Source organism: Zootoca vivipara, chromosome 3 (assembly GCF_963506605.1).
Source record: "Zootoca vivipara chromosome 3, rZooViv1.1, whole genome shotgun sequence".
NCBI lineage: Eukaryota > Metazoa > Chordata > Lepidosauria > Squamata > Lacertidae > Zootoca > Zootoca vivipara.
Window position 1 is genome coordinate 68,645,515 of NC_083278.1, and position 25,031 is coordinate 68,670,545.

Sequence of the window (25,031 nt, forward strand, 5' to 3'; positions counted from 1 at the left end):
AGCAAGCCCTAGGCTCAGTGGTTTAACCACAGCGCCACCTGGGTCCCTTAGAGTTGTTCTTATTTACTAGCTATTAATTAGGGTACTTTCCCTTACTTTAATGCACTTGTGGTGTTTAATTTCTTGTGAATGTTTATTTAGTACTGTATTCTAACAAGAATGAGAAGGATAAATTGTAGCACTTTTAGTGTGGGGCTGTCATATCGTGTGCTGTCACTTGAGCATTAAGTTGCTTGGCACATCTGCATTTTTATTCATGGGCACAGCTGTGCCCTGCCTCATGACCCTCTTCTCTTTGTGGCTCCTGCAGTAAAACCTTCAACCAACACTTTTTTTGGGGGGGCGGGGGGAATGCAAGAGCACAAAGGAAAAGGCCCAGTAGCATTTTAAGATAAACAAAGTGAACATTTGGGTTCAGTTCCTGCCCACCTAGCAGTTTGAAAGCACGTCAAAGTGCAAGTAGATAAATAGGTACCGCTCCAGCGGGAAGGTAAATGGCGTTTCCGTGCATTGCTCTAGTTCGCCAGAAGTGGCTTAGTCATGCTGGCCGCATGACCCGGAAGCTGTCTGCAGACAAACACCGGCTCCCTCGGCCTATATAGCGAGATGAGCGCACAACCCCAGAGTCATCTGCGACTGGACCTAACGGTCAGGGGTACCTTTACCTTTACTGTCTATCTTATTGTAGCTACCTATAAACATGGCCACTGACTGTAAGGTGTTACAAGAGGGACCAAGGACACTTAGCCGCCAACAGTTCAACTTCAAAGGCCTTGAGCAAGGTAGGCCTTGATTGGCATGGGCCACTTAGCCAGCCAGTAGAATTGAGTGACACGTAGCCAAGACAGTGCCCAAGGTCTTGAGGACAGCCTCCCTTCTGTGATTGAGAATGGGAGAGATGGGTAAATGTGAAGTGACATTCCCCTTCTCCTAGGGAAGGAGAGATGTTGGCTATGCCTGTAAAGAGGAAAACACATCTAGGAGCTCATGAAGGTGGGCATACAAACACAGGCCCAGGTAAAGAGGCACAAGGCAGGAGGAAGATAGTGGTTTCATTGATAGGGGATGAACCAAATCATATGGGTAGAGCTTATTTCAGCCTAAGAAACAAAATAACCTGCAAATTTGTGGTGGATCATAATAGATAAATGGGAGGTGAGTCTATCTCTGTGTGTCTTATATATAAGCATTAATGTAGCAAATGCAAAACATAACTCGGGCTAGTAACTCTTTTCAGTACTAGCCCCCTCCCCTCTGTTCACATGGTACATGTAGATTTTTACTCAGGAGAAGACTTTCCAGGCCTCTGTATTTCTGCCCCCATTGCAGTGTGTGCCGTGGAATATGGTAGGTGGCAGAAACGTCTTTATGCAGTACCATAACTATACATCCCTTAAGTTGGTAACATGGGCGTACCCAGGATCAAAACTAGGGGGGGCAAGGGGAGGGGCCAAGGCACGGAAGGGGAGGGGCCACAAAGTGGGCGGGAACGGCGAACTCACGCTCCGCCGGGCTGTGCCCCTCCCTAGAAGCAGGGCTGGTGGGCGGAGGCGGAGCCCAGCCCAGCGGAGCACGAGTTCAGCGTTCCCGCCCGCCGCGCCGCGCTCTCTGGTTCCCCGCCGCGCTTGGCCTTGCCAGAGGGCGCGCCGGGGAGCTGGAGGGAGGGTGCGGCGCGGCGCGGCGGGAATGGTGAACTCGCGCTCCGCCGGGCTGTGCTCCGCCTCTGCCCACCAGCCCTGCTTCTAGAGTAGGGCAGCTGCCCTAACTTGCCCCGTGGTGGGTACGCCCTTGGTTGGTAAGGTAAACTTTAATTAGGATGTTTTTCATTCATTTTTGGTACTATTAAAAGCCATCCTTTTACGCATTGTAGCTTAATAAAGATAGCAAGGCAGAGTGAAAATAAAACATATACACACCAGTGCCTTGCATTTCTGCCGTAAAAATAATGCATACTATGAAGAAAAATAAATATGTAATCTGTCCTTAGCTTTTGCATGATAGCAGCAAGAGAATGATTGATATTAGGTTAGTCATTTATTGGTGGCTCATCTGGGTTTTATTTCTGATCCTGTCAGAGTGAAAAGAACTACCAGTTTTATTAAACCTGGTGATGTACTCCATACTTGTACTTTTATTACCAGTTTGAGAAGCTACAAAATATTGGCACTCTTTAATAACAAGCACTTGATGTTTCCTTGTGTCAGCAAATTTCTTAGATTAATACCTTCTGTTTGATTGATTGACGCCTACTGTGCATTTTATAAGGTTCTGAGGTACTAATTTCACAAGGCTGTTATAGTAAAACTTATGTGATTCCAAGTGTGTATGTCATGCACACACACACACACACACACACACACTTTACTTAAATCACAACTTCCTTCTGTGCTACACTGATTAACTACAATATCTGCTTTCCTTCAAAACCCCTGGGAAGTTACCATTAGTTCTTTTCAATCAGACAGCTGTACAATCAAATATTGTACCATGCTAGTCCAATTCTTATTTCTATGAATTGGGTAGCTACCTATGATTTAAGATTATGAGTTTAATTTTTTAATAAAAAAAATATGTCACCAGTTTTACTGGATAGCAGAGCAGAAAAACAAAACTGAAAGAAACAAAATGCCTCCTTTTAACTTTATGACCATCCAGTTAAGTGTTATGCCAACTTGCTTGGAGAGCCATAATGTATTACTTTGTCAAAATCATAGCTACCTCTAAATATTGTTCAGACTGCAAAAGCAAGTTACAGGACAAAGGATGTCAACAGATTTATAAGCAACAGAAGGATTAGAAAGATACAGTGCTGTGACAGTGCAAGTTAATTGCAACTTTAGTGATGTAGTCCTCCTTATGACCCTTAAATTGGTGCTTCAGTAGCCTAGCTGTAAATGGACACAATGTGCCCCCTTATTATTATGTTACTTGTTAATCACACCATAATGATTCTCTGAGCAATATGCAATAAAGGTTTATTGACTGCACCACTTTGGATGCATTTTGTGGAAAGTGGTATAGAAATCCTTAAATAAATGAAATGAATATCTAGAGCTTTATTTTGGGCACAATATCCATAACCTGGATAAGTATACAATTTGGGCCATAGACATTTCCCATACACCTTCTTATTACCTTGTATATTTAAATCCATATTTAACAGTGTTTCTAAAAATCAGTAGATTCCTTATAATAATAAGCACAGTACATAACATTGTCTTGAAATTTACTGTTTCAATAATCAACAAAATTGCTTTCCAACAAATTATTGTTTTGATTGTTGTCACAAACAAAATTTGTCAGCATTGCAGTGGATCACATTCATAAACTACTATTGAGTTGTAGAAGCAGTAGCTTCACCTGTAACCACCATTTGCAATTACATGCACACAGAGACAGGAGAGAGGGCACACACGGGAGAGCACCAGGTGTTTTGACACTAATATTAATAGTAACTCAAAGTCAAAAGTAAATTTCTAACTAGCAGTCTTTTTGACCACTTTCATTCATCACTGGATTGATAGAGATATAGGGCAATTTCCAGTTCTGTCCCCTCCATTGACAGAAGACCAGCATTGGTTACCACCCAATGTAACAGAAATAAATATATTTGATATGACAGAAAGGTATGTTATATATTTCTGCATATTTCACTACTACATTCAAGTTGTAGTTTAATATGATTATTCCCCAATTTATACTTTACAGGTTTGTCTGTTAATATTTTTTCAGTTGTATGCTGTACATTATATGCTGACATTTCACAGGCAATAGAGAGTAAGTTAAAAGAAAGAAATGTGAATATACTTCTAAAAACCCTTTATTATGTAGGAGCTTGCACTCTCTAAAGAATTTCACCATGTGCCAGTGTCATATAGCTCTCACATTAAAATATTCATTGAGTGGAAGAGAAAGTGAGCTATAATCTTCTGATGGGGGAAATCTCAAAGCTGTGTTTGACAATAGAAGACTGGTGGAAGTGATCATCATTGCAAGGCATAGAAAGAAAAAGCCATCTCACTATGAGCCCAGGAACAGACTCTGCCACTGCTATCCAGTTGAAGTCTATAGAGAGAAAGAATACATTTAAACGCTGTGCTTTATTCCTTTCCAACTTTTCTCATTTGGCCAACACACATGTCTGTGGCCTTAATTGCTAGATGTGACAGTGCATTAGCCTGGCTGTCTCAGCTGCTCAGGTCTTTTATCAAACGCACTAAGACAGATGCTAAATAGTAAGTACTAAATTGAGATCTTTGATTCTCTTGAGATAGAGTTGATAAGAAGAAGCCCACTGGTGCTAATAAAAAATGTGACCCTTTTTACATTTAAGAGGAAGAAGTGGGTAGTGTTTTAAGAAGTGATATGCTAGGAGATATATTCATTTTTTAATCTTTTCCATCTTTGTAGCATGAAGTTGAAATACATTATAGTTGAAATAGTAACACTTTTCTAAGGATTAATTTGACCCAGAGTGTTCAGGACACAGACCTTTTCAGGACACAGAACTTTTTTCAGTGTCAGAGAATGACCCCCAAGTATGTGCCATGGTCAATGGCTTCCAATGTAAAATTAAGGGAAAGTTTCTGTTTTGCGGTGGCCAGCAGCAGCTCCCCTTCCTCTTCTACTCCGCAGCCAGCAAAGAACCCTTTTCTGCATCCGAGGTCCCCCTTCTCCAGAAAAGGATGCCTCATTTACTGGTTGCAGAGGGCAGAGCTGAACTGCTTCTCTCCTGGAGGCAGCGCAGTGCCACTGCCGCCTGCTGGCTTTTCACATTGACTTTGTGGGTGTCTGGCTCCCACAATTATATTATTGTGGGTGCCCAAGCACCCATGGCACCCTATGGAACTTAGTTGGGCACAATCCATGATTTGATTGACTGTCTGGGACTACTTGTGAGTATTCCATAGATTATTATACAAACCATGAGTTAAAATAGACCATGACTTAGCATTACATACGTGTAAACCAGGCCTGTTGATGTAGAATGTCATAATACCACATAAAAGAAATATTGGTGCTACTAAATTTGTACAGTATTACAATGAAGTTTCAAACAAACAGATTCTCACCCCCCCAATCCCTTTTTGTTTACAAATACTTGGACACAAAATACATATCCCCTGATCCAGCGGGAAAGACCTGGAAACATACAGTCTTCATGCTCATCTTTACCCTATTGAACTGGCTGGCTGTGTCTTTTAAAGTGATCCATATATGTTAGTGTGCATCATTAGTTATACAGGAATACAACTGGATCAGGGGCAATACTTCTTCTTAACAAAGTAAGTGGAAACCCAAATCTTAGGAAAGGAATATTGGATGTTTCAGATCTTTTTCTTTAAGTTCTATGTCAAACAATTCTTCAGCCCTGTACTCACATATCTGGGAGTAAATCAGACTTAAATCAATGAGACTGACTGCTGAGTAAACATGGTTAGTATTAGAGCTTAAGGGTTGTTATTGTTCAGGTTTAATTGAGTTTTAAGAAGTAATAAAAATGCTTTCGGGACCATCTGATTAATAAAAATCTGATATACAAGTATGTTTCACTGTTTATTTGATTTTTGTGTGACTTGCACATGAATCTTCTATACAGTTCTATTCAAAATGCAATTAATTAAAGGAGATTGTTTGGTTCCCAAATGGATGTTTATCTGTTACACAATTAAAGAACACCAGATGGAGGGAAAAATAACTTTGCTGACAAATGTGACTCTATAGTAAAGCCAGCTTAATCAAGCCAGTTGATTCACAAATGGAAACTTGCACAAATACGAATAGCCTGAACAGTTCGTTTTGTAAATTACACTTTCCTTCAGGCAACTTTGTCATATTTAAGTGCTGAGCAGCTATGACGATCTAAGCTAATGTTTAGGGCTAAAGGAATTTAGTGAATCAATAGGCAGAGGTGGTTTAACTGTTCTCATGAATGAAACTATCTCACACCCCATATAGTAATATAATAATAATTTATTATTTATATCCCACCCATCTGGCTGGGTTTCCCCAGCCACTCTGGGTGGCTCCCAACAGAATATTAAAAATTCAACAAAACATCAAACATTAAAAACTTCCCTAAACAGGGCTGCCTTCAGATGTCTTCTAAAAGTCAGATAGTTGTTATTTCCTTGATATCTGATGGGAGGGCATTCCACAGGGCGGGCACCGCCACCACCGAGAAGGCCCCTCTTCCTGGTTCCCTGTAATCTCACTTCTCGCAGGGAGGGAACCACCAGAAGGAGCTGGACCTCAGTGTCCGGGCTGAACAATGGCGGTGGAGAAAGGCATGTAGTGAGACAGAAGCAACAAGCATAAGACTCTTGTGGTGTGCTCTGATAAAACACATACACACTAATGCATGCTCACAAATGTAGGTTGGTTCAACTCAACACATACGGCTTTCTTGGCCTTGTCAGACAACTAAGAATGCCCACAACAGTTGGAGAGAGCACGAATGCCCACAGGCTCCAAGGTCACTGGCCCAAATAGATATACCTCTGATATTCTCACATAAGTTAAGGATGAAGCAGAGCTATGCCCCTGGGAGGAAATGGGTGAAGAGCAAAGTAACAAGAGTGGTAATACTGAAGTATTACCTTACAAATTATGTTTTAAAATTTGTTGTTGTTGTTGTTGTTGTTGTTGTTGTTGTTGTTGTTGTTAAGATTTAAGGTAGCATTTCTTATTTATACCATATGCAGTAAATAAAGGCAAAACACTAAACAGACACATGTAAAAATAAAAAAAAATCATTTTTTTAGCTCTTGGATAACAAAGAAATATGCTAACATCTATAAAAACACAATGCCCTGTGAAACTTCCTTGAACACCTGTTAAATATTTGCTGTGAGACTCTTGAGTCGCCATTATAACTTTTTAGACGGGAGCATATTTTTATATGCTGTTTCATACATCTGCCTATAGGAATATCTGCAATACATGTGACTGGTGGGCCTATTTAAAGTCATTAACATGTGAGAAATATTCATCAAGTAAAACTAGTGGTTGTGTAAATTATGCTTAAGCGGTCTGAGACAGCTTGCTTCCTGGATTTTAATGTTTCATTTATAAGTATGGAATAAAAAAAATGGTTTAGAGTACAGTATGTAGTCACATAACATATTTTTTGGAAAATGTTTTAGTACTAGTCTCTTTAACTGATGGGACTAATGATACTCCAGAAAAAAGCATAAGGACTATACTCGCTAATGAGGGTGCAAAACTGAATTTTTATTTATTTAGTTTCTATACTGCTCTTCATTTGTGGATCACAGGGTGGTTAAATGTTATTAATAAATGTTATAAGCTTTTGTAAAATTATTGCCTTGAAGTGAGACGAGCATCCAAGGAGCCTCATGTTTCACATGATTAAATCCCATTGTGTTGTATTGCTTTCTCCAGTTCTCTCTCTAAAGGGCTAGTTCTGTCCCCTCGGTTTATGTCCTCATTTGGGCACACTGGCTCGTCTGCTTATTTGAGATATGACATTTGAAACCAACCCATTAGGGTTCATTGTATAGGAGATAAGAAGAAAATGAGCTAACGTTTGTTCTTTGCACTCATTTAGCTTCTAACCAGATGTGTGAGATTTTCAGTGATTCTAAGACTGTTAGCCACTAACTTCCAATTAATCTAATTTGCATTAACTGGAATAGTATTATAATTTCCATTTTGCAATTGCGATGATTCACAGAAGGATCAAGTCACGTCTCTCTTTCTTAGCTGTGACTTTCTGCAAAGTGAACAGCTTAACTGTAAACTGCTCTAGTTATGCTTCATTATATAGTTTTGTCAGCCACAATCTTGAAAACTGTTGGTTCCCCCCCCCCCTTGCAAAACTTTCCCCTCCCATGACATATTGCAAACTAGTTTTGAAAATCCTTTGTTTTAAAAGCAGAGTACTATCCAGTGTGCTGCTCAATAAATTCCAGATTTGCCCCCAATTTTGCACTTTTAATCATGGCTAAGACTGCGATCCTATCCCCACTTACCTGCGAGTAAACCTGATTAAATCCAATAGGACTAAACAGGATTAGGATTTCACTATAATGCTGCAATCCTGGGCACATTATTTTGGAGAAAGTCCGATTGACCTCAGTGAAATTTACTACTGAGGAGAATTATATAGGATAGGGTTGCATATTTCAATGAAACTACTGGATTATTTTTTGCTCTTACTACTTTTTATGGGGCATGACCCTGAAGTGTGTAGTTTGTAGAACTATAACTTTAGCTATGACTAGGTATATTATGGTCAATATCGATAACATTATTAAGGGCAACTGATTAAAATTGATTGGAGAACCAGTGTGCCTTGTTCGTCTTACATAATTAAGTTAGAATCCTGCTTCCCAAATGCTCACTATCTTAGCAGAATGTATGAAATCTGCCAAGAGATTTTAGAATGGAGATGTAAATATTCTTCAATGGTGGGACTTCATGATCCTTAACTGGATTTCCAATCTATGGTTTACATAATAGGGTTTACACTGCCAACACTGCATGATAGTGGGAACCCCAAAACACCATGTTAAAGATATTCATGATGGTCTAAGGCCAATCTGCTACATCAGACCAAAGGCCCTTCTCCTCAAGCAACTTGTTCTCAGGCTGGCCCACCAGATGCCTGTAAGCAGGAAATGAGTACAACAACACTCACTTGTGATTCCCAGTAACTAGTATTTACTGTATTTACATACCACATCAAAGGTAGTACACAACTATTATTGCTAGAGGCCCTTGGTAGCCTTATCCACCATTAATTTGTCTACACACCTTTTAAAGTCTTGACCATCACTACATCTTGTGGTAGCAAATTCCAGAGCTATGTGCTTTTATCTGTCCTGAATCTTCATGCTTCATGTGATGGACCAACATTCAGCTTCATGTGATGGACCAAGGTTCTAGTTTTATTTACTCTTGCCCTGCGTTCGTTTACATATTTGAATACTGGTATTTAAAGTGAAGACATAGAATCATAGAATCATAGAGTTGGAAGAGACCACAAGGGCTATCCAGTCCAACCCCCTGCCAAGCAGGAAACACCATCAAAGCATTCTTGACATATGGCTGTCAAGCCTCTGCTTAAAGACCTCCAAAGAAGGAGACTCCACCACACTCCTTGGTAGCAAATTCCACTGCCGAACAGCTCTTACTGTCAGGAAGTTCTTCCTAATGTTTAGGTGGAATCTTCTTTCTTGTTGTTTGAATCCATTGCTCCGTGTCCACTTCTCTGGAGCAGCAGAAAACAACCTTTCTCCCTCTTCTATATGACATCCTTTTATATATTTGAACATGGCTATCATATCACCCCTTAACCTTCTCTTCTCCAGGCTAAACATACCCAGCTCCCTAAGCCGTTCCTCATAAGGCATTGTTTCCAGGCCTTTGACCATTTTGGTTGCCCTCTTCTGGACACATTCCAGCTTGTCAGTATCCTTCTTGAACTGTGGTGCCCAGAACTGGACACAGTACTCCAGGTGAGGTCTGACCAGAGCAGAATACAGTGGTACTATTACGTCCCTTGATCTAGATGCTATACTCCTATTGATGCAGCCCAGAATTGCATTGGCTTTTTTAGCTGCTGCATCACACTGTTGACTCATGTCAAGTTTGTGGTCTACCAAGACTCCAAGAACCTTTTCACATGTACTGCTCTCAAGCCAGGTGTCTCCCATCCTGTATTTGTGCTTTTCATTTTTTTGCCCAAGTGTAGTACTTTACATTTCTCCTTGTTAAAATTCATCTTGTTTGCTTTGGCCCAGTTGTCTAATCTGTTAAGGTCATTTTGAAGTGTGATACTGTCCTCTGGGGTATTAGCCACCCCTCCCAATTTGGTGTCATCTGCAAACTTGCTCAGGATGCTTCCAGTACTTCAACTGCTTCCAGTACTACAACATAACAGTTTTGTTGTCTTTTTTCTTGCATGTCCTAAAACTGTAGCAATCAGTGCTGCTTTCTCTAAGTTTTCTTCAGTTTATCTCCATAAATGGACATCTATTTTAAACTTTTTTCACCTTTCCTCAAATTAACAAAAAAAGGGACCATAGTTGATCTAGTAGCCCAAGTAACTGAAGGCTTTGAAAATCAATTGTATTTAAGTCCCCTTCTTGAATCACATATTTCTCCATGACAAATGTTCAGATGATATGTTTGATTCCAAAGGAGCAAATACAGATCTTGAATAATAAAATACTTGTCGGAGTACCTCTGGAGTACATTAATACTAATTGTCAACCTATAAAATGTGTGATAAATGAGCATTAAACTTTACTTTCTAGAGTTTCCTTCCCAGAGACATTATAAGGAAATGTCACTTGTAATTAATAAACAATTATTTTAATCTTCTATTACAACAGTGAAGAATTGACATGTGGTTTGCTTATTATAAATTGCTTTTAATATCTTGTTTTCAGATCTATTATTTTTAGGGGGTTTTGTGCCTTTCACTAGATGAGTGGATCCATGTAATGTTGCTAGGTTACCATAATTTCTTGGAAATTTCCTAGTTCCTTTCCTTTCCTTTACAGTATCTGATGAATGATTAATGTTAAAAAGTAGAACATGCTTCATTACAGGAAGCATCATAATTTATATTTTTAAGAATGTATAATTTTGCCCACTCCCCTTAGCACATATTTAGCACTTAATTTGTTTATGTCAAGTATAATATCATTTTGATTATTATTATTATTATTATTATTATTATTATTATTATTGGTGGTAGTAGTAGTAGTAGTAGTAGTAAAAATGTGCAGACACTCCCTTGCACACCTGCTGGTTGACTGAGATTACCCAGAGAGACCCTACTGGTGGTACTGCATGATCCTAAAATATGTCTTGTGCCACCTGGCATAGGGCCATCAGTGTGATAGTACGTACCTGCCATGTGGAATTGGAACATTCTCCCTTAGGAATAAGTAACACATTGACAATATTATATATATATGTATATATCATTGATCACTGTGGAAAAACAGAAACTGTATTCTTATACTGGTTATTTTTCTACTCTTTTATTATATATTGCATGTTTTAATCATGTTTATAATGCTTTGACATTTATTAAGCAGGACATAGGTACTTTAAAGTGAATAAAAATGAATAACCTGTTATGGAGAGGATCATGTTACTCACAAGATTTTTGAACCATGTGAATACAGTCTTGTGATCCATAGCTAGAATAATCACATTTGCCTTAGAAACTACATCAGCTGGGAGTTAGCTCAGACTTTAAGATGAGACTCTTAATCTCAGGGTTGTGGGTTTGAGCCCCATATTAAGTGAAATATTGCAGGGGGTTGGACTATATATGACCCTTGTGATCCCTTCCAACTCTACAATTCTATGCTTTATTCCTGCAGTAATGCTGGATGGTAATGGACTTTGTTCTCTTCTTCCACCCACTCCTTTTAGTGTTAGAAGTTAACCTGTACTCGCACTTTGTAGCCAAACTGGAGCATGTATTTAATAAACAAGTATGTGCCTGGATTGACCTTTCTGTCAGTAAGGACCAATGATTTGGCCCTATGTAGAATTCCTTTGCCCAACCTTCATAGAACAGAACAGAACAGAACAGAATAGAATTGTAGCATTGGAAGGGACCTTGAGGATCATCTAGTCCAACCCCCTGCAATGCAGGAATATGTAGCTGTCCCATATGGGGATCGAACCTGCAACCTTGGCGTTATCAGCACTGCACTCCAACCAACTGAGCTATCCAGATGGTCAGATGTCCTCTGAAGAGACACATCACTTTGCAGAATTGAATAGCAGATATTTACTGCCGTTAGGCCTATCCCAACCCTGACAGCTCCTCTTCACAGGCACAGTCTTGGGATGGGATGGGGATTAGCAACTTCAGTTATTCAAGCTGCTGGAGCAAATGCTCATCCATTTGGTGTTAACCTGCTTTGTTAATTTTTCATTCAGGAATTTTTAACTGAGATATCATTTTGGATGCAACTTTATGCCTATGCATAACTGCCCTGAGACCTGCAGGTATAGGGTGGTATATAAATTCAATGATGATGATGATGATGATGATGATGATAACAACAACAAAAACAACAACAATACGGTAATAATAATAATACACACCTACCCTGGATTTATACCGGAAATCTGTACTCAGTGCTTTTTTTCTTTAAAAAACTACTCTCATTTTCCTACTCATATTGCAATACTGCCCCTCAATGAGGCCAAACTTAGATTCACAAAATGTTTACGGGTATGTGTACCACTGCGTCCCCCCTGAAAAAAGCACTGTCTGTACTACCAACTCCCAATGTATAATTTACCTCCTCTCCTAGTACCTATTCCCAATGGGTATATTACCTCCAATGTGTGCTAAATTTTATGAACAATTATTCACAGATTTTGCATCTGATGATTAACATTTTCATTAAGACTGCTCGTGAAGTGAAATGCTACTGCAAACAAAGTCATATGTATTCATTTAAAAACCACCTTGTGTTTCCTATACCTGCTAATTCTCCAAGAAAAACCCTGGGACAAATATTCCATAGAAAACACTGACAGTGAATGTTTGACATTGGTGATGTGTGGCACACTGATTTCTTTGCCAATTTGGTTAAATCTCTAATTTAATCACAAGTATATTTCTTGATACATACAGACAAATTTTATATGATGGGTTTTTAATTTAATTTTTTTTTTTAGGTGAAAGGTCCCCCAGCGGCAGGAGCATTTAAAGAAAGACCAACAAAGCCTACAGCATTTCGCAAGTTTTATGAGCGAGGTGACTTCCCAATCGCCCTTGAGCACGATACAAGAGGAAACAAAATAGCCTGGAAGGTAAGTCAGGGCGCAGCTGTGACAGCCAGCTGCGCTTATTGAAGTGACATCTCTCATTGCCAAAAAAAACGTTGGCTTATAAGTAAATAAAGTGGAGTAATTTCTTAGCAAATAGAAGATGGTGGGAGAGCAGTTAGAGAGTGGCCTCCTGAGTCAGCCATCTACCTTGGCTAACAATTAAATTATATGCTGCAAAAAAGGAAAATGACAGAGTTGCTTTGCCTTAGAGAATTGTCTCCTGCTCAATTCATCTCTATTTTTATGAGGACCTGGCAACCCAGCCTATTTCAGGCAGTCCATCAAATGATGGAAGTGGCTGGATACAGTGAGCAGCAGCCATTTATCTCCCCCCAAATTTCACCTTCCTGCAGGACAGTTCCAAATGGAAGCTTTAATTACCTAAATGGATAGGTCAAGATTGCCTGCTCCCTTGAAATGCAGAGCAGAATACAAACGAAGGCAGATTCTCATTCCACGGCTGCACTCCCAGTCTGCAGCATATGTCAGACAGCGTAATCGCTGTCATACGTGCCCCTGTTAGAGGCTGACCTCCACTGCTGAAACCATTATGGTTCCGACATCTCTGACAAAAGGTTAATTGGCTTCAAAATAAATGTATTGCCTAATGACTTCATTCTAATGCAGCAGTGTTTCTCTCTAAAAGGCTTGGTGATGTTATTTGTAAAACTTGCCAATCTTTTAAGTAACTAGAGCAGGCTTTTAAATTTAATTTGAAAAATGAATGCTGATCTTTAACCTGCTCTTTCTATTTAATTATTTTGGTTATCAAAGAATGACTTTCCTTTTATGTATGTGTGTGTGTTGGGGTGACTGTGTGTGTCTCTGTATGCAATTTATTGGGCTGGGTTCAGATTTTTCTGGAAACAGAATTAAGAATAACAAAAAAATTGGGCATTCTTTGAATGAGGGAGAAAAGACCTAACTTATTATTCGAATGCTTATGTGGGCCCTGTGGAAAATGACCTTAATTTAAGCTGCTGTAGTTTTGTTAATAAAAACAAAAACAGATATGACTAGTTGGGTCACTGAGTGAATAATATTTATTATTTATGAAATGACTAAACAATTTGTTATGTACAAAACATATCAAACAATTAGATCCTACCTGCAAGTTTTTAATATAATTTAATGGATGCATTTGGCTCCATTTTTAGATGGGCACAACCAATGATCTAACAGAAAATTGTATTTCTGCTTGACATTAGTAACAGAGTAACAACAGAAAAAAAACTTTGTATTTACTTTCATGGTGGTAACATGCCATCCATTTTATAAGAAAAGCCATGTAGTAGATAATTGAAGAAATAACTGAGAATTGTAATGCATGCAGGGCCGTCTCAAGCATACCTGGCACCGTGGTGCGACAGATCCCTCCGGCGCCCCCGCCCCACCCCGTTTCCCAGCGTGGCGGGTGGGTGGGCACAGCGCGCAGCGCGGCTGCCGCCTGGAGGACCAGAGCCCTGCACAACCCAGCCAGGCTGTAGGGCTGGCCCTGGCCCAGGGGGCGCTGCCTGCCCCCTGTTGCGACGCCCCTGCGCACGGCGGAGGCGGCCCCAGGCCTGTGCGCCTCTGGAGAGCGGCCTGAAGCCGCTGAACAGCTGAGAGGCGCGCCTGGGGCGGCCTCCACCGCGCCTCTCAGCAGGCGCCACCACACCTGGGCTTAGGGATGGCCCTGAATGCATGCTTTCTTGTATGGTTGCATGTTGCTGATTATATAAAGTTTTATATGAATATTTATATGACATTATCAATTTATGCTCAATTGGTTGTATCCGGTGATAGCTTAAATGAGCAGAAGCATTTTCCAGTGAAGGCAGAGCTACCATTAGATACATCCAATATGTTTTATTTTTTCTTAAGGCTTATGATCAATACAATAATACATTTGATTTGAATGAATACACAAAGGAAAGGGAATGCAGGGGAGAAGTGGAGAGAAACAGGAATACAAGTATGAAAACAGTTTAACTTAAGTAGATAAGATTAAAGATTTTTTAAAGTATTATTTTAAAAGGGGGGAGCAAGATTCTTATTGTTCTGTACAATAAGAAATAATGGGTTTCTTCAGTATATTTAGTCACTGTTTGCCAGTGATACAGTCTTATTATGTTACCTTGTCCTAGGCTGCAAATGCCAGCAAAAGGTAATAAAGTAGGAAGCACCATGGAAAAGCTTCCGTTTGATCCTATGGCGGGCCCAGCATCTACCTTGACATCATCTGATGAGCTTCTGACTCCTTTGCATAATTTATCCATGCATGTGACAAAGATTAAGGCCTTAACTAATGTGCTGCAAGTCTCAGGGGGGAAATATCCAGCACAAGGTGGGAATGGAGAACCGAGAGCAGCAAGCCTCCTCTATTTTGAAGGCCTTACAGGCCTGCATTCCAAGATGGCAAACCTGATGGGAGAAGCTGCAGGAATAATCTTTGTTTAGTGAAGGTGAGACACGGAGCAGAGAGAGGGCACTCTACTACTTTTGTCCAAGAGGTGCTTGCTCTCCTGGAGAGATAAGTGTTAAGAGTATGCCCTGGTTCCTCTGTCTAGAGGCAAAATTTGCCTTAGGGCCATCCTTGTGAAATTATTGTGTTCCTCTTAATGAAGGAGGATTTACTGAGCTGGGTGTGATAGAAGAGTTATCTTGGGGGGCAGTTAATGATGTAATTAGGATTTCCCCTGATTAGCAAAATAGGCACAAATAGCTTTCACTGGGGTATGAAGAATGAATGGCACAAGAAAGAAATTTGACCTTGCATTCAGTTCACTGTTCTTTCTTTGGCGATCACTCATAGCCAAGTAAGATTGCCTTCCATGAAAACGGTGTTAACATTGAGTCCATAAGTGACTGTGGAGGCTAATTCTGGATCCACATGCCCTCCCACAGTGGGGACATAGGTTTTTGGGTGGGAGTTGATCATGGTGAGGGTTTGTCAAATGTGCCTTCCTCTTATCTTGTTTCTCCTTTGTGCCTTGAGTTCATGCTTCTTCAAAGTCCACATCACCTTTGGTAAAGGCTGTTCCCCAACTGGAGCATTCGCAGGCCAGGGTTTCCCAGTCATCAGTGCTTATACTACATTTTTTTAGATTGGCCTTGAGAGCATCTTTAAACCTCTTTCGTTGTCTACCAGTATCTTTTGTCTGAGTCACAAGAGAAGGCTTAAGACTTTAGAGACCTGTCAGCTGCATAGGACTGTTTGCTAACTCTCAATCTACTCTGGGGAACATCTAGACTGAAGAGTGAGAAAGCAGAGACTTTGCTGATCTGATGCACCTGTTTCAGGGTGTGCTTTGTGTGTATGTTAACAGGTTTACTTGCTCCTCTGTTGCCTTCCCTGGCTGGCTGCAGGGTTGTGAGGGGATTTGTAGGACAGCATTCTTTCTCCCAAGTTCTTTCCCTTGTCACTGTGGAGCAACACAACGAGGAGAGCTGTGTTATCCACGTGACCACATTTTCTGTTCCTTCCGTTGCTGCTGCCGTGCAATGCAGTGAGGAGAGTTGTGTTATTAGACTGGCCAATTTGTTTCCTGGTGCTGGGTTTTTTTATTTCTGTTGGTTTCTAACACAGTTCCCTTCTATAAGCCCTTGCTTTGTGGTGTGACATGCTGTTGTTAATCATATGTGTTTACAAACATATACCTGAAATGTGCAGTACAGGAACAACAGTGGAAGGCAATTTTAGTGTCGGTATGAGTGATTACTTTGCACTTTAAACTGCACTTTACCCAACAGAAAATTGTATTCAGAGTGCACTGGACTCCTCACTGACTTTACCAAAAACACATTTCAAGTGTGGACAAATGCTGGTACTGTGGCACATCTCCAACACCTTAAGTACACATGATGTGGTCCTGTCAGTGGTAACTCTCTTCTAGTCATAGGTCTGCACATGCATTAATCTAGTTCTAGAGAATTTTTGGGTGTGTGTGGATGTTAATGTAATATTGAAATATATTCTGGTCTTAAAAAGAAAAAGAAAGATATTCTGGTCCTACGGGACCTCACCAAAGAGAAATGAAGTTGGATCCTACGGGCACTGATGATGACAAGAGTATCTCTTGTTGCCCACTGATAGTGGTTGGAGAATGTGTTAAGAGTGACAGTGTATGAGTGGGCAGCTTTTCACAGGCAGCAGCGGGACAAGGTATTCTCTGGCATTTAATCTGACATTTCCCCTACCCCATCACCCTAGAATGCTTCAAAAATGCTTTTGAGCCATGCATAAATTTTCCTTGTGCTTCAGCATTCAAACAAAATGTAACTTCAAACTAGCAAAGTATTGCGTTAGAGGAACTGAGGAGGTATTTTCTTGAATTCTCACTTTCTCCTGCACCCCCCCCCCCATTCAACCTCCCTTGCTCCTGAAAAAAACCCCAGAGCAGATTTTCAGGGGGCGTAGCAGGAATCAATAAAAATAGTCTCCCCTCTCTTGTATGAGTGGAGTCCCACTCTCAGTAAATCTTGATCTAAGCTTATGAGTTCCTTCATATTTTGGGAACATTGGTTTGTCTTTTGTGTGTGGGCATGAAGGTGGGAATATGTGCCTGATCAGTCATGCATTCTGGAGAGTGCAAAGAGCAACAGAAAGTTTTTTTTAAAAAAAAAAATAACAGCAACCACAAAGCTCCAAAACCAATATAAATCACATTACAGAAATATAAATGCACATAACTTGTTTTGCCGGTGAGACCTGCTCTGAAAATGGAAGCTGCTGTGTAAATTTGTGGATCATCAGCTGGACCAGTGCAAGCGTACATGTGTGCAGTGATCATCAAGGCACCATAGAGAGTATGACATGATGTCTAGAGTTCTGTGTAAGCAGTTGGATAAGTGGCATTTGCACAACCACATTTATTTGTAAAAGTTAGTCTTACAAAATAAAGGACTAGCGGGGTAGGTGGAGGAAAATACTACCTTTGCCACAAATATTTCAGGATTCACATAACTATGCAATATATCACCATTCTGTTATTGTCCTTTATTTTTTCATTCTGTTTGTATGTGATGCATATCATGATTCATTTCACACTTGGTAAGTCAGTGGTCCCCCCGCTGCCCACCTGCCATCTATTTCTTGCAGTGATTTTTTTGTAAGAAGATGAACATTACTAATAGCGAGGCCACAAAAACCTTTTCAATCAGGATGGTAGGATGTTGGGTGGCTCTGAGGAAAGACCAAAAACCATCAAATATCTCTCCCTTATTAACTTTCTGTTTTTGCTGATCAGTGGGACATTTTATAGAGTTGAAAGGCGGTGGGGTTCTCTCCCTCACCCTTTGGCTGTAAATACAGCCAAAGGGCATGCTCTTCCATTTAGTTCAAAGTAAAATGCTTCTAATCAATTCTTTTTTATTTTTGTAAGTGCTTTTGTATGTGTTGATCAATTTTTGAAAATCACTATCTATTGATTCTTATAACTTTCCACTGTTGTTGTTCAATTATTTATGAACCCTATTTCCAATAAAAAATAACTTTAAAGCTACTGAAATGAATATTTAGTTGAACAAAAACAAGAGTCTTGTGCCACCTTAAAAGCTAACTGATTTTATTCTAATGTGGTTTCCCCTGCACAATCTGAATTAGCTATTAATTAATTTGGTTTTAGATAAATTATGTTGTTTCCCTTGCAAATTTCCACATAATGTCATAATTGAACACGAATATATATAGAAAGTTAATGGCTGTTTTCCAGTGTTCTCAAAACTTCTCCTGTGGTGTCTTTGGTTTAACCCCTTAGGTTGTAGTTACTTACCTGGAGTTAGCCCCAGTAAACAGATCTGAGATTAGGATATTGCAACCAAAGTCTGCTATCCTATAACCACTTGCCCAGGAGTAAACCCCATTGAACTCAATTAGATTTACACATGAGTAGAGATTTATAGTGCTGGAAGTGAATCCCCCCCCCAAAAAAAATGGTGTTGAAAGGCTTACAGAAGTCTTTTGAAAAGAGAGAAATGAAGCAGTGCACTTACTCAGCAGCAGTATTTTCTTACTTCTTCAGATATAATAAAAACAGGCTGTGATCCACAGGAACAGAGATACAAGACTTGTAATGCAACAGGAAGGGAAATGCTAGAATAAATACAGTTTCTTCACCTTGGAACACAATGCATCATTTCCTCTGCCTTTAGCTGATGCTGCCTCAGAGCTGCTGCCTCAGAGATGCCGCCTTGTGTAAGCAAACACACATAAGCAGATTTGAAAAGAGTGTGCTTGATAGTCAGTCCATGCAATCAAAATTCTCTGCAGTTGCTCTATGAACAGTTGTTGCAACGTCCCGGTATTTCTTAGCCGTTTCTTTTTTTCTTTCACGCATACCAAAATTACTTTAGCACATAAACTGGCTGGTTCCCTGACTTCTGTAATTTGTATTGTAAAATCAATTTTAGGTTTTTTTTGTCTTGCAAAATCAAACGACAGTGATTCGGTGCGGATGAATTATCAATCCACTCTTGCATAAGATAACTAAGGGCCAAATTTAGATTTTATTTATCTATATTATTTGACAAGATGTATATACCGCTTAATCAACAAAAACAATTTAAGCAGTTTTCATATAAATATAAAATATTCATTAAAAATTCTAATGAAATCAAAGTTTAAAAACAAGTTGGCAAATAAATGAAGCAAATCAGCAAATATGCACAATAAAGATACACGTTAAAAGTGCATGTTGCAATCAGGGCCGGCCCTACGGCAAGGCTGGGTGGCGCAGGGCTGCCAGACAGCTGTGCTGGGAAACGGGCCGGGGGCCGGAGGGATCTTCACACCATGGCGCCAGGGCGCCAGATATGCTTAAGACAGCCCTGGTTGCAATTATATGTGGATAAGAGTGCATCATTGGTTTTTTAAAAATATATAATGAATGTATGAAGGCCCCATTTGTAGGCTTGAATTTAGCTGTTAAAACCCTTAATTGCTTGGTTCCTGGAAATATTATCTTTTCCCATATATCTTGTTAAGGTCAAGCATTCATAGTTTTTATCTTCCTCAGATGATGGTGGCAATTCTCTGAGTGGATGTTTCATTATATGTCCCGGCAATATTGTTATACAATGAAAGAGGAAACAATCCATCAAACTAAGTATTTCTGACATAACTGAAAAAATTCTATAATAACTATAGAATTCAGAGTAATTATGTTTAGGGAAGTTTTTAATAACTGATGTTTTAATGTATTTGTTATATTTTGTTGAAAGCTGCCCAGAGTGGGCTTTCACTATAATAATATTAATAATAATAATAATAATAATATGATGATGATGATGATGCTTGGCACTAATGGTCACAGGAGGGTTTAAAAAAATAACAAAAAAATAACTATTCATCAACTATTCATCACTTCACCATCATTTTTGCTATCTGAGCCACATAGAACTTTCTCTTATTCTGTAGGGATGAATGTGATCCATGATACAATATAGGTTGTCTTCACCTATTTCTTCACTGGCAGGAAGTTATCTCTTTTAGAAAATGCACCTTGGGGGCTGAGACAACCCCTCAAGTTCTATTTCCTGCCAGCTCCACTGCATGTTGCATTGCAGGCACGGCAAAAGAGGCGGGAATGCCATATTGGAAGGGATCCCCCCCCCATTTGTTATTCCTTCTCTGTTTATTCCTGGCTTTCCTTCTGCTACTCCTGCCGGCTTTTCGCTCTTTCCCAGCCACATAAATCCCCCCTTTCTTCCTCTTGGCATCCAATTTTTCTTGGCTTTTAGTTTGGGGCTTTTGAGGACCCACCGGCTTTTGAATGTTCTAAGTGGAGGAGGACGCCTTGGAAAGGACTTCAGCTAGGTGGAAAGGGCCTCTTTTTGGAAAGCAGAGCTCAGTCACCCTGGCCGTGGAGGTTTGGGGGACCTAAAAGGTCACCTCCAGCAGTTCCAGTGCTCCCTGAAATCTGGTAAGCCATAAAAGGGAGGAAGGGGGACCGCTCATGTCTCCCCCTTCCCCCCTAGAATGCTCCCATTTCCATCCGGGTGGCTTGTCTGACTGGGAGAGGCCCTGGGGCTACCTGTAGCCCTCCCTGCTTGCCCCAGGTCCATCAGGAGCCCTACTATAGGGGCAGTCACAGGGGAAAGACCACAAGGAAGCATGCATGGTTGCAACACACTGTTTGTTCTTTCCTATTCTTTCATATTTATAATTCAAAACACTGAATGAAATGTCTTTCCTGCCTCCTTAAGTGAAGTACCATATTTGTTAAAATAGTGACACATACATTGATTTAACAGTTGAATAATCTGTTTCTCCTAAAGAACAAAGGATGTTGCCTTGGAAATGCCTATATTACTTTTTCTTTCAATAATGGACTCTGTTAAAAGTTGACTTCTGGCTGGTAGGAGTGTGTGTGTGTGTGTGTGTGTGTGTGTGTGTGTGTTGTGTGTATATATGGCCTATTAACGGAAGTGGATAGTTTACCTGACTTTTGTAGTGAACAGCAACAATTTCTCAATTATTAATTCTTCTATTCATCAATACATGTGGTTTAACTAGGATTATAGAGAAATTGCAGTGTTTTAGAAGCCGATTCTGTGGTTTTGTTTCTTGTTTACAGAATTCAAAGCTATCCTCTTATCTGATGCAAATTGTCATTTCTTGAAACTGCACAGGGTGAAAACCTCCTGTATCAGAAATAGCTTTAATTTAAATTTGTTAAATGACCTCTGAAAAATAGATGATTTTTTTCTTCTGCTGAATGGGCTGGTGCTCTCTGCCTGTATAATTTATGTGAGAAATTAGTGCAAATGGTTCACTTTTATGGAGCTGTGCTGCTTGTAGCAAGCCTGCAGAAACAATTTCCCCCCAAGCCTCCATCTGTTCTTCAAACCGGGGCATATGCCATCTCATCGAGCTTGAAAGTCAACTGATTTATAACTCCTGAAAAGTGCATAGATTGAAAAGAAAGGTCGGGTGCTGCTCTGTGACAATGATTTGTTAGGCACTTGGATAAAGACAATTCACATTACTATGGACCCAAGGGGAAACATGCAGTGTTATAAGCTTCAAAATGTGGTAGATTGGCAGCCAGGAGGAAAACAAATGGCCCCTCCTCTTTCAGTTAAAACAGCTACCTCTTCTCCAAAAAGGAAGAATGCCTGGCAGGTAACTGGTAGCATTGGGGCAACATCTTGTTATCGCAGTGTGCTTCAGACCTGATAGCCTTTTCTCCCCCAGCTACAAAGGCTGCCATCTACAAGTGTCTGAGCTTGTTGCACTCTAATCTTTAAACCGCACACGGAAGCATCAGTCTTGAAAGAGCTGCTTGTTGCTTGTCAGGAAGTAAATTTCTCTTCAGTGTTACCTGAAGCTTTGATAAATTTTTCGATTCTGCCTTGGAGGTGAATCCAAAGACCTGTCCCAATTAGAAACATAATGAATGGCTTGGTCTCTGTCCTATCAGCAATCATCCCCCTTCCTTTTACTCAAGGGCTACAAAGAAAGAAAGAAAGCATTTTGGCAGGTAGCAAACCAAATGAAATTGACAATGTGACCATCAGGAAAATCAATGTGTGTTTGATGTTTTCATTTGCGCTGGTGCAAAACTGTCTATTCTGATGTGACACTATTAGCGGAAGAATGACTTTCCAGATCACTTTAATCTCATACTGGTTATATTTTTAATCACCCTATACTCTCCTGGTGTTCATACATACAACAGATTTTAATCAGCCACATTGTGTCTCTTCTAAAGGCATGTCAGAGAAATGTGATACCATAACTACTTCTGTATTGTTGCAGTCTACAGTCATAGTGTTGTATTATACAACAGAAGATATCTTGGGCAATGGTAATTTCCAAATGCTCTTTTAAGTGTAGCTTAATAAAGGAGAAACTGGGCAGGTATGTTGACTTGGTTATCAAATGAATCCATTCACTTAGATATAATACTATCTTTATTACTAGGCAGGGTTGGCCCTTCCACACAAGATCATGGCAGGGTAGAGCTGAAGGAAGAAATTGGTGTCTGAATAGTGTACCAAGCCTTTTTAAAGTGGCAGGGGCACCATTTGGGCTGTGCTTCTGACAGCAAAATGTTTTGTGCCAGCACTGCTACCAGGCAACCCGAAGTGCAGTAGTTTTTAGGAGGCAGCATCATCATTTAGTCTCTTGAGAGTCTTAGTCTGTGTTGTCCTAATGTTGGAGTGGTCCCCCAGGATTATGTGTTAAATTCATTTTCGCGGATATCAGGAAAAAGCATAGGCTGTTGTCCCTCGTTCTTCTCCCCCCTCCCCTGTTCATAAAATAATGACTGTAGCATCCTACATTGCACTTTCAGACTTGTGAAAGCACAATTAGCAAGAGAATCCATTATCACGGAGGAGGCAACTATGATTCTCACCATTTCATGACAACTTTTCTGCTGCCTAGAGCAGGTGTCTTTTGCCTATCCTTGAACTCTTCATCATTCATACAGGACATTTGAACTGGCACTTTATTGCTGGAATTACAGCTGCTGATGCATTTGACTAGGGTTGTAGTATGTACAAAAGGTGCCATAGTATGTACAAAACTACATAATTAGTACTGGCAGTGCATCTTTAAATTAATGCTGAAGAAGAAGAAGGGAAAAAGAGTTTGGATTTGATATCCCGCTTTATCACTACCTGAAGGAGTCTCAAAGCGGCTAACATTCTCCTTTCCGTTCCTCCCCCACAACAAACACTCTGTGAGGTGGGTGGGGCTGAGAGACTTCAGAGAAGTGTGACTAGTCCAAGGTCCCCCAGCAGCTTCATGTGGAGGAGCGGAGGTGCGAACCCGGTTCCCCAGATTACGAGTCTACCGCTCTTAACCACTACACCACACTGCTGCAAGAACCACAAAGAGTTTGCCACTGCTGTTGCTTGAGAGAGACAGAGTCAAACTACCTCTGTCTTCATGAGCAAGGTGGGATTAGAATTCCTCTTTAGAAAGGGAGTCTGGCCCATATTCCCCCCATCAGAAAATAAAATATTCGCTGTTTTGTTCTCAGCCTGAGAACAAAGCCGAAAGGGATAGCAATAGTTTGCTTCCCACTGTTGTGGCAAAGTGAAGGGCTTTACTACAGACATTATAGCTGCATTAAACTACTGCTGTTCAAAAAGATAAGTGCAATTCACCTCTGGTTTCCTAGGAATGTACAAAAAAAGTTGATTGGTGCATTGCTTCCTTGCTGTGAAGCAATTTGCTGGGCAGGCATCAGAATGTAAGCACTGCCTTGCTGAATCACACCAAGGGTCCAGCATTCTGTTTCCAACATGGACCATTCAAATGTTTCTCAGAAGCTCACAATTACAACATAAAGGCAATAGACACCCTCCTTAGTTTTGTCCCCAGCTTCTGGTACTTACAAGTATACTGCCTCTGAGCATGGAGGTTTCAGTTTGTAATCATAGTCTAATTCTTGTATAAAATATTCCAGCTGCCAGTTACAATCCCATCTTGCAACTTCATTATGCTCTGAGTGCAGAAGCACACAGAAGCATTCATTCCCCAAATTGCTGAGGTTCACTTGACCATGATGCGAAACTGAGCCTTTAGTGTCATCACCCTGTGGTGCAATGAGTCTGTGTGTCTGGCTGTTAACCAGAACATTGGTGGTGCAATGTTCTGTGGGCAGTGGACAGAATTCCTTTATTACAGGGAGTTGAATTAGATGACCCCCGGGGTCCGTTCCAACTCTACAATTCTGTGATCCTACAACCTGTGGAACACCCTGCCAGTAGAGATTCTGCAGGTGCCTTCCATGTCAAATTTTAAAATGAAAACTTTTCTGTTCTGCCTATGACATGCAATTAAGAGCACATCACCCACAATGGTCTACTGATGTTTGTTTATAATTATTTTGCTTTTAACGCATTTTTTATTTTTTATGATTTAACTGTATGGTTTTATGGTTTTATATTGTTGTAATGTTTGCTATTAGTATGCCAGATTCTTTATGTGATATTAAACATAGCATAACTTTACTGCAGTATTACAAAGAAAACAACTGAAGAATTGATTAAGGTAATCTCTACATTCAACAACCATCTAACAATCCTTGACAAAAACTGTACATGTTCAGTTTTATCTTTTTATATTTCTGCATAGTAGTATAGCAGGGTATCTGATCAGTCATTTCTTTCTTCTAATTTGTTGCAGTATCAAACAAGAAATGTGTTTGCAATAATTTTAAGGCATAATCACTAAAAACTTCTTTAGTGTAATGAAATAA

The 25,031-nt window shown here is 40.1% G+C and overlaps 1 protein-coding gene across 2 annotated transcripts in view; it reads left to right on the plus strand.

Annotated features, from left to right (window-relative positions):
- The window catches only part of PACRG (parkin coregulated), a 207,116-nt gene that overhangs the window by 19,822 nt on the left and 162,263 nt on the right, over positions 1-25,031 (plus strand). For both annotated transcript variants that reach the window (XM_035108596.2, XM_060272802.1), the window contains exon 2: positions 12,685-12,819. In XM_035108596.2, coding sequence (XP_034964487.1) covers positions 12,685-12,819 — 135 coding nt within the window. The remainder of the gene's footprint in view (positions 1-12,684; positions 12,820-25,031) is intronic.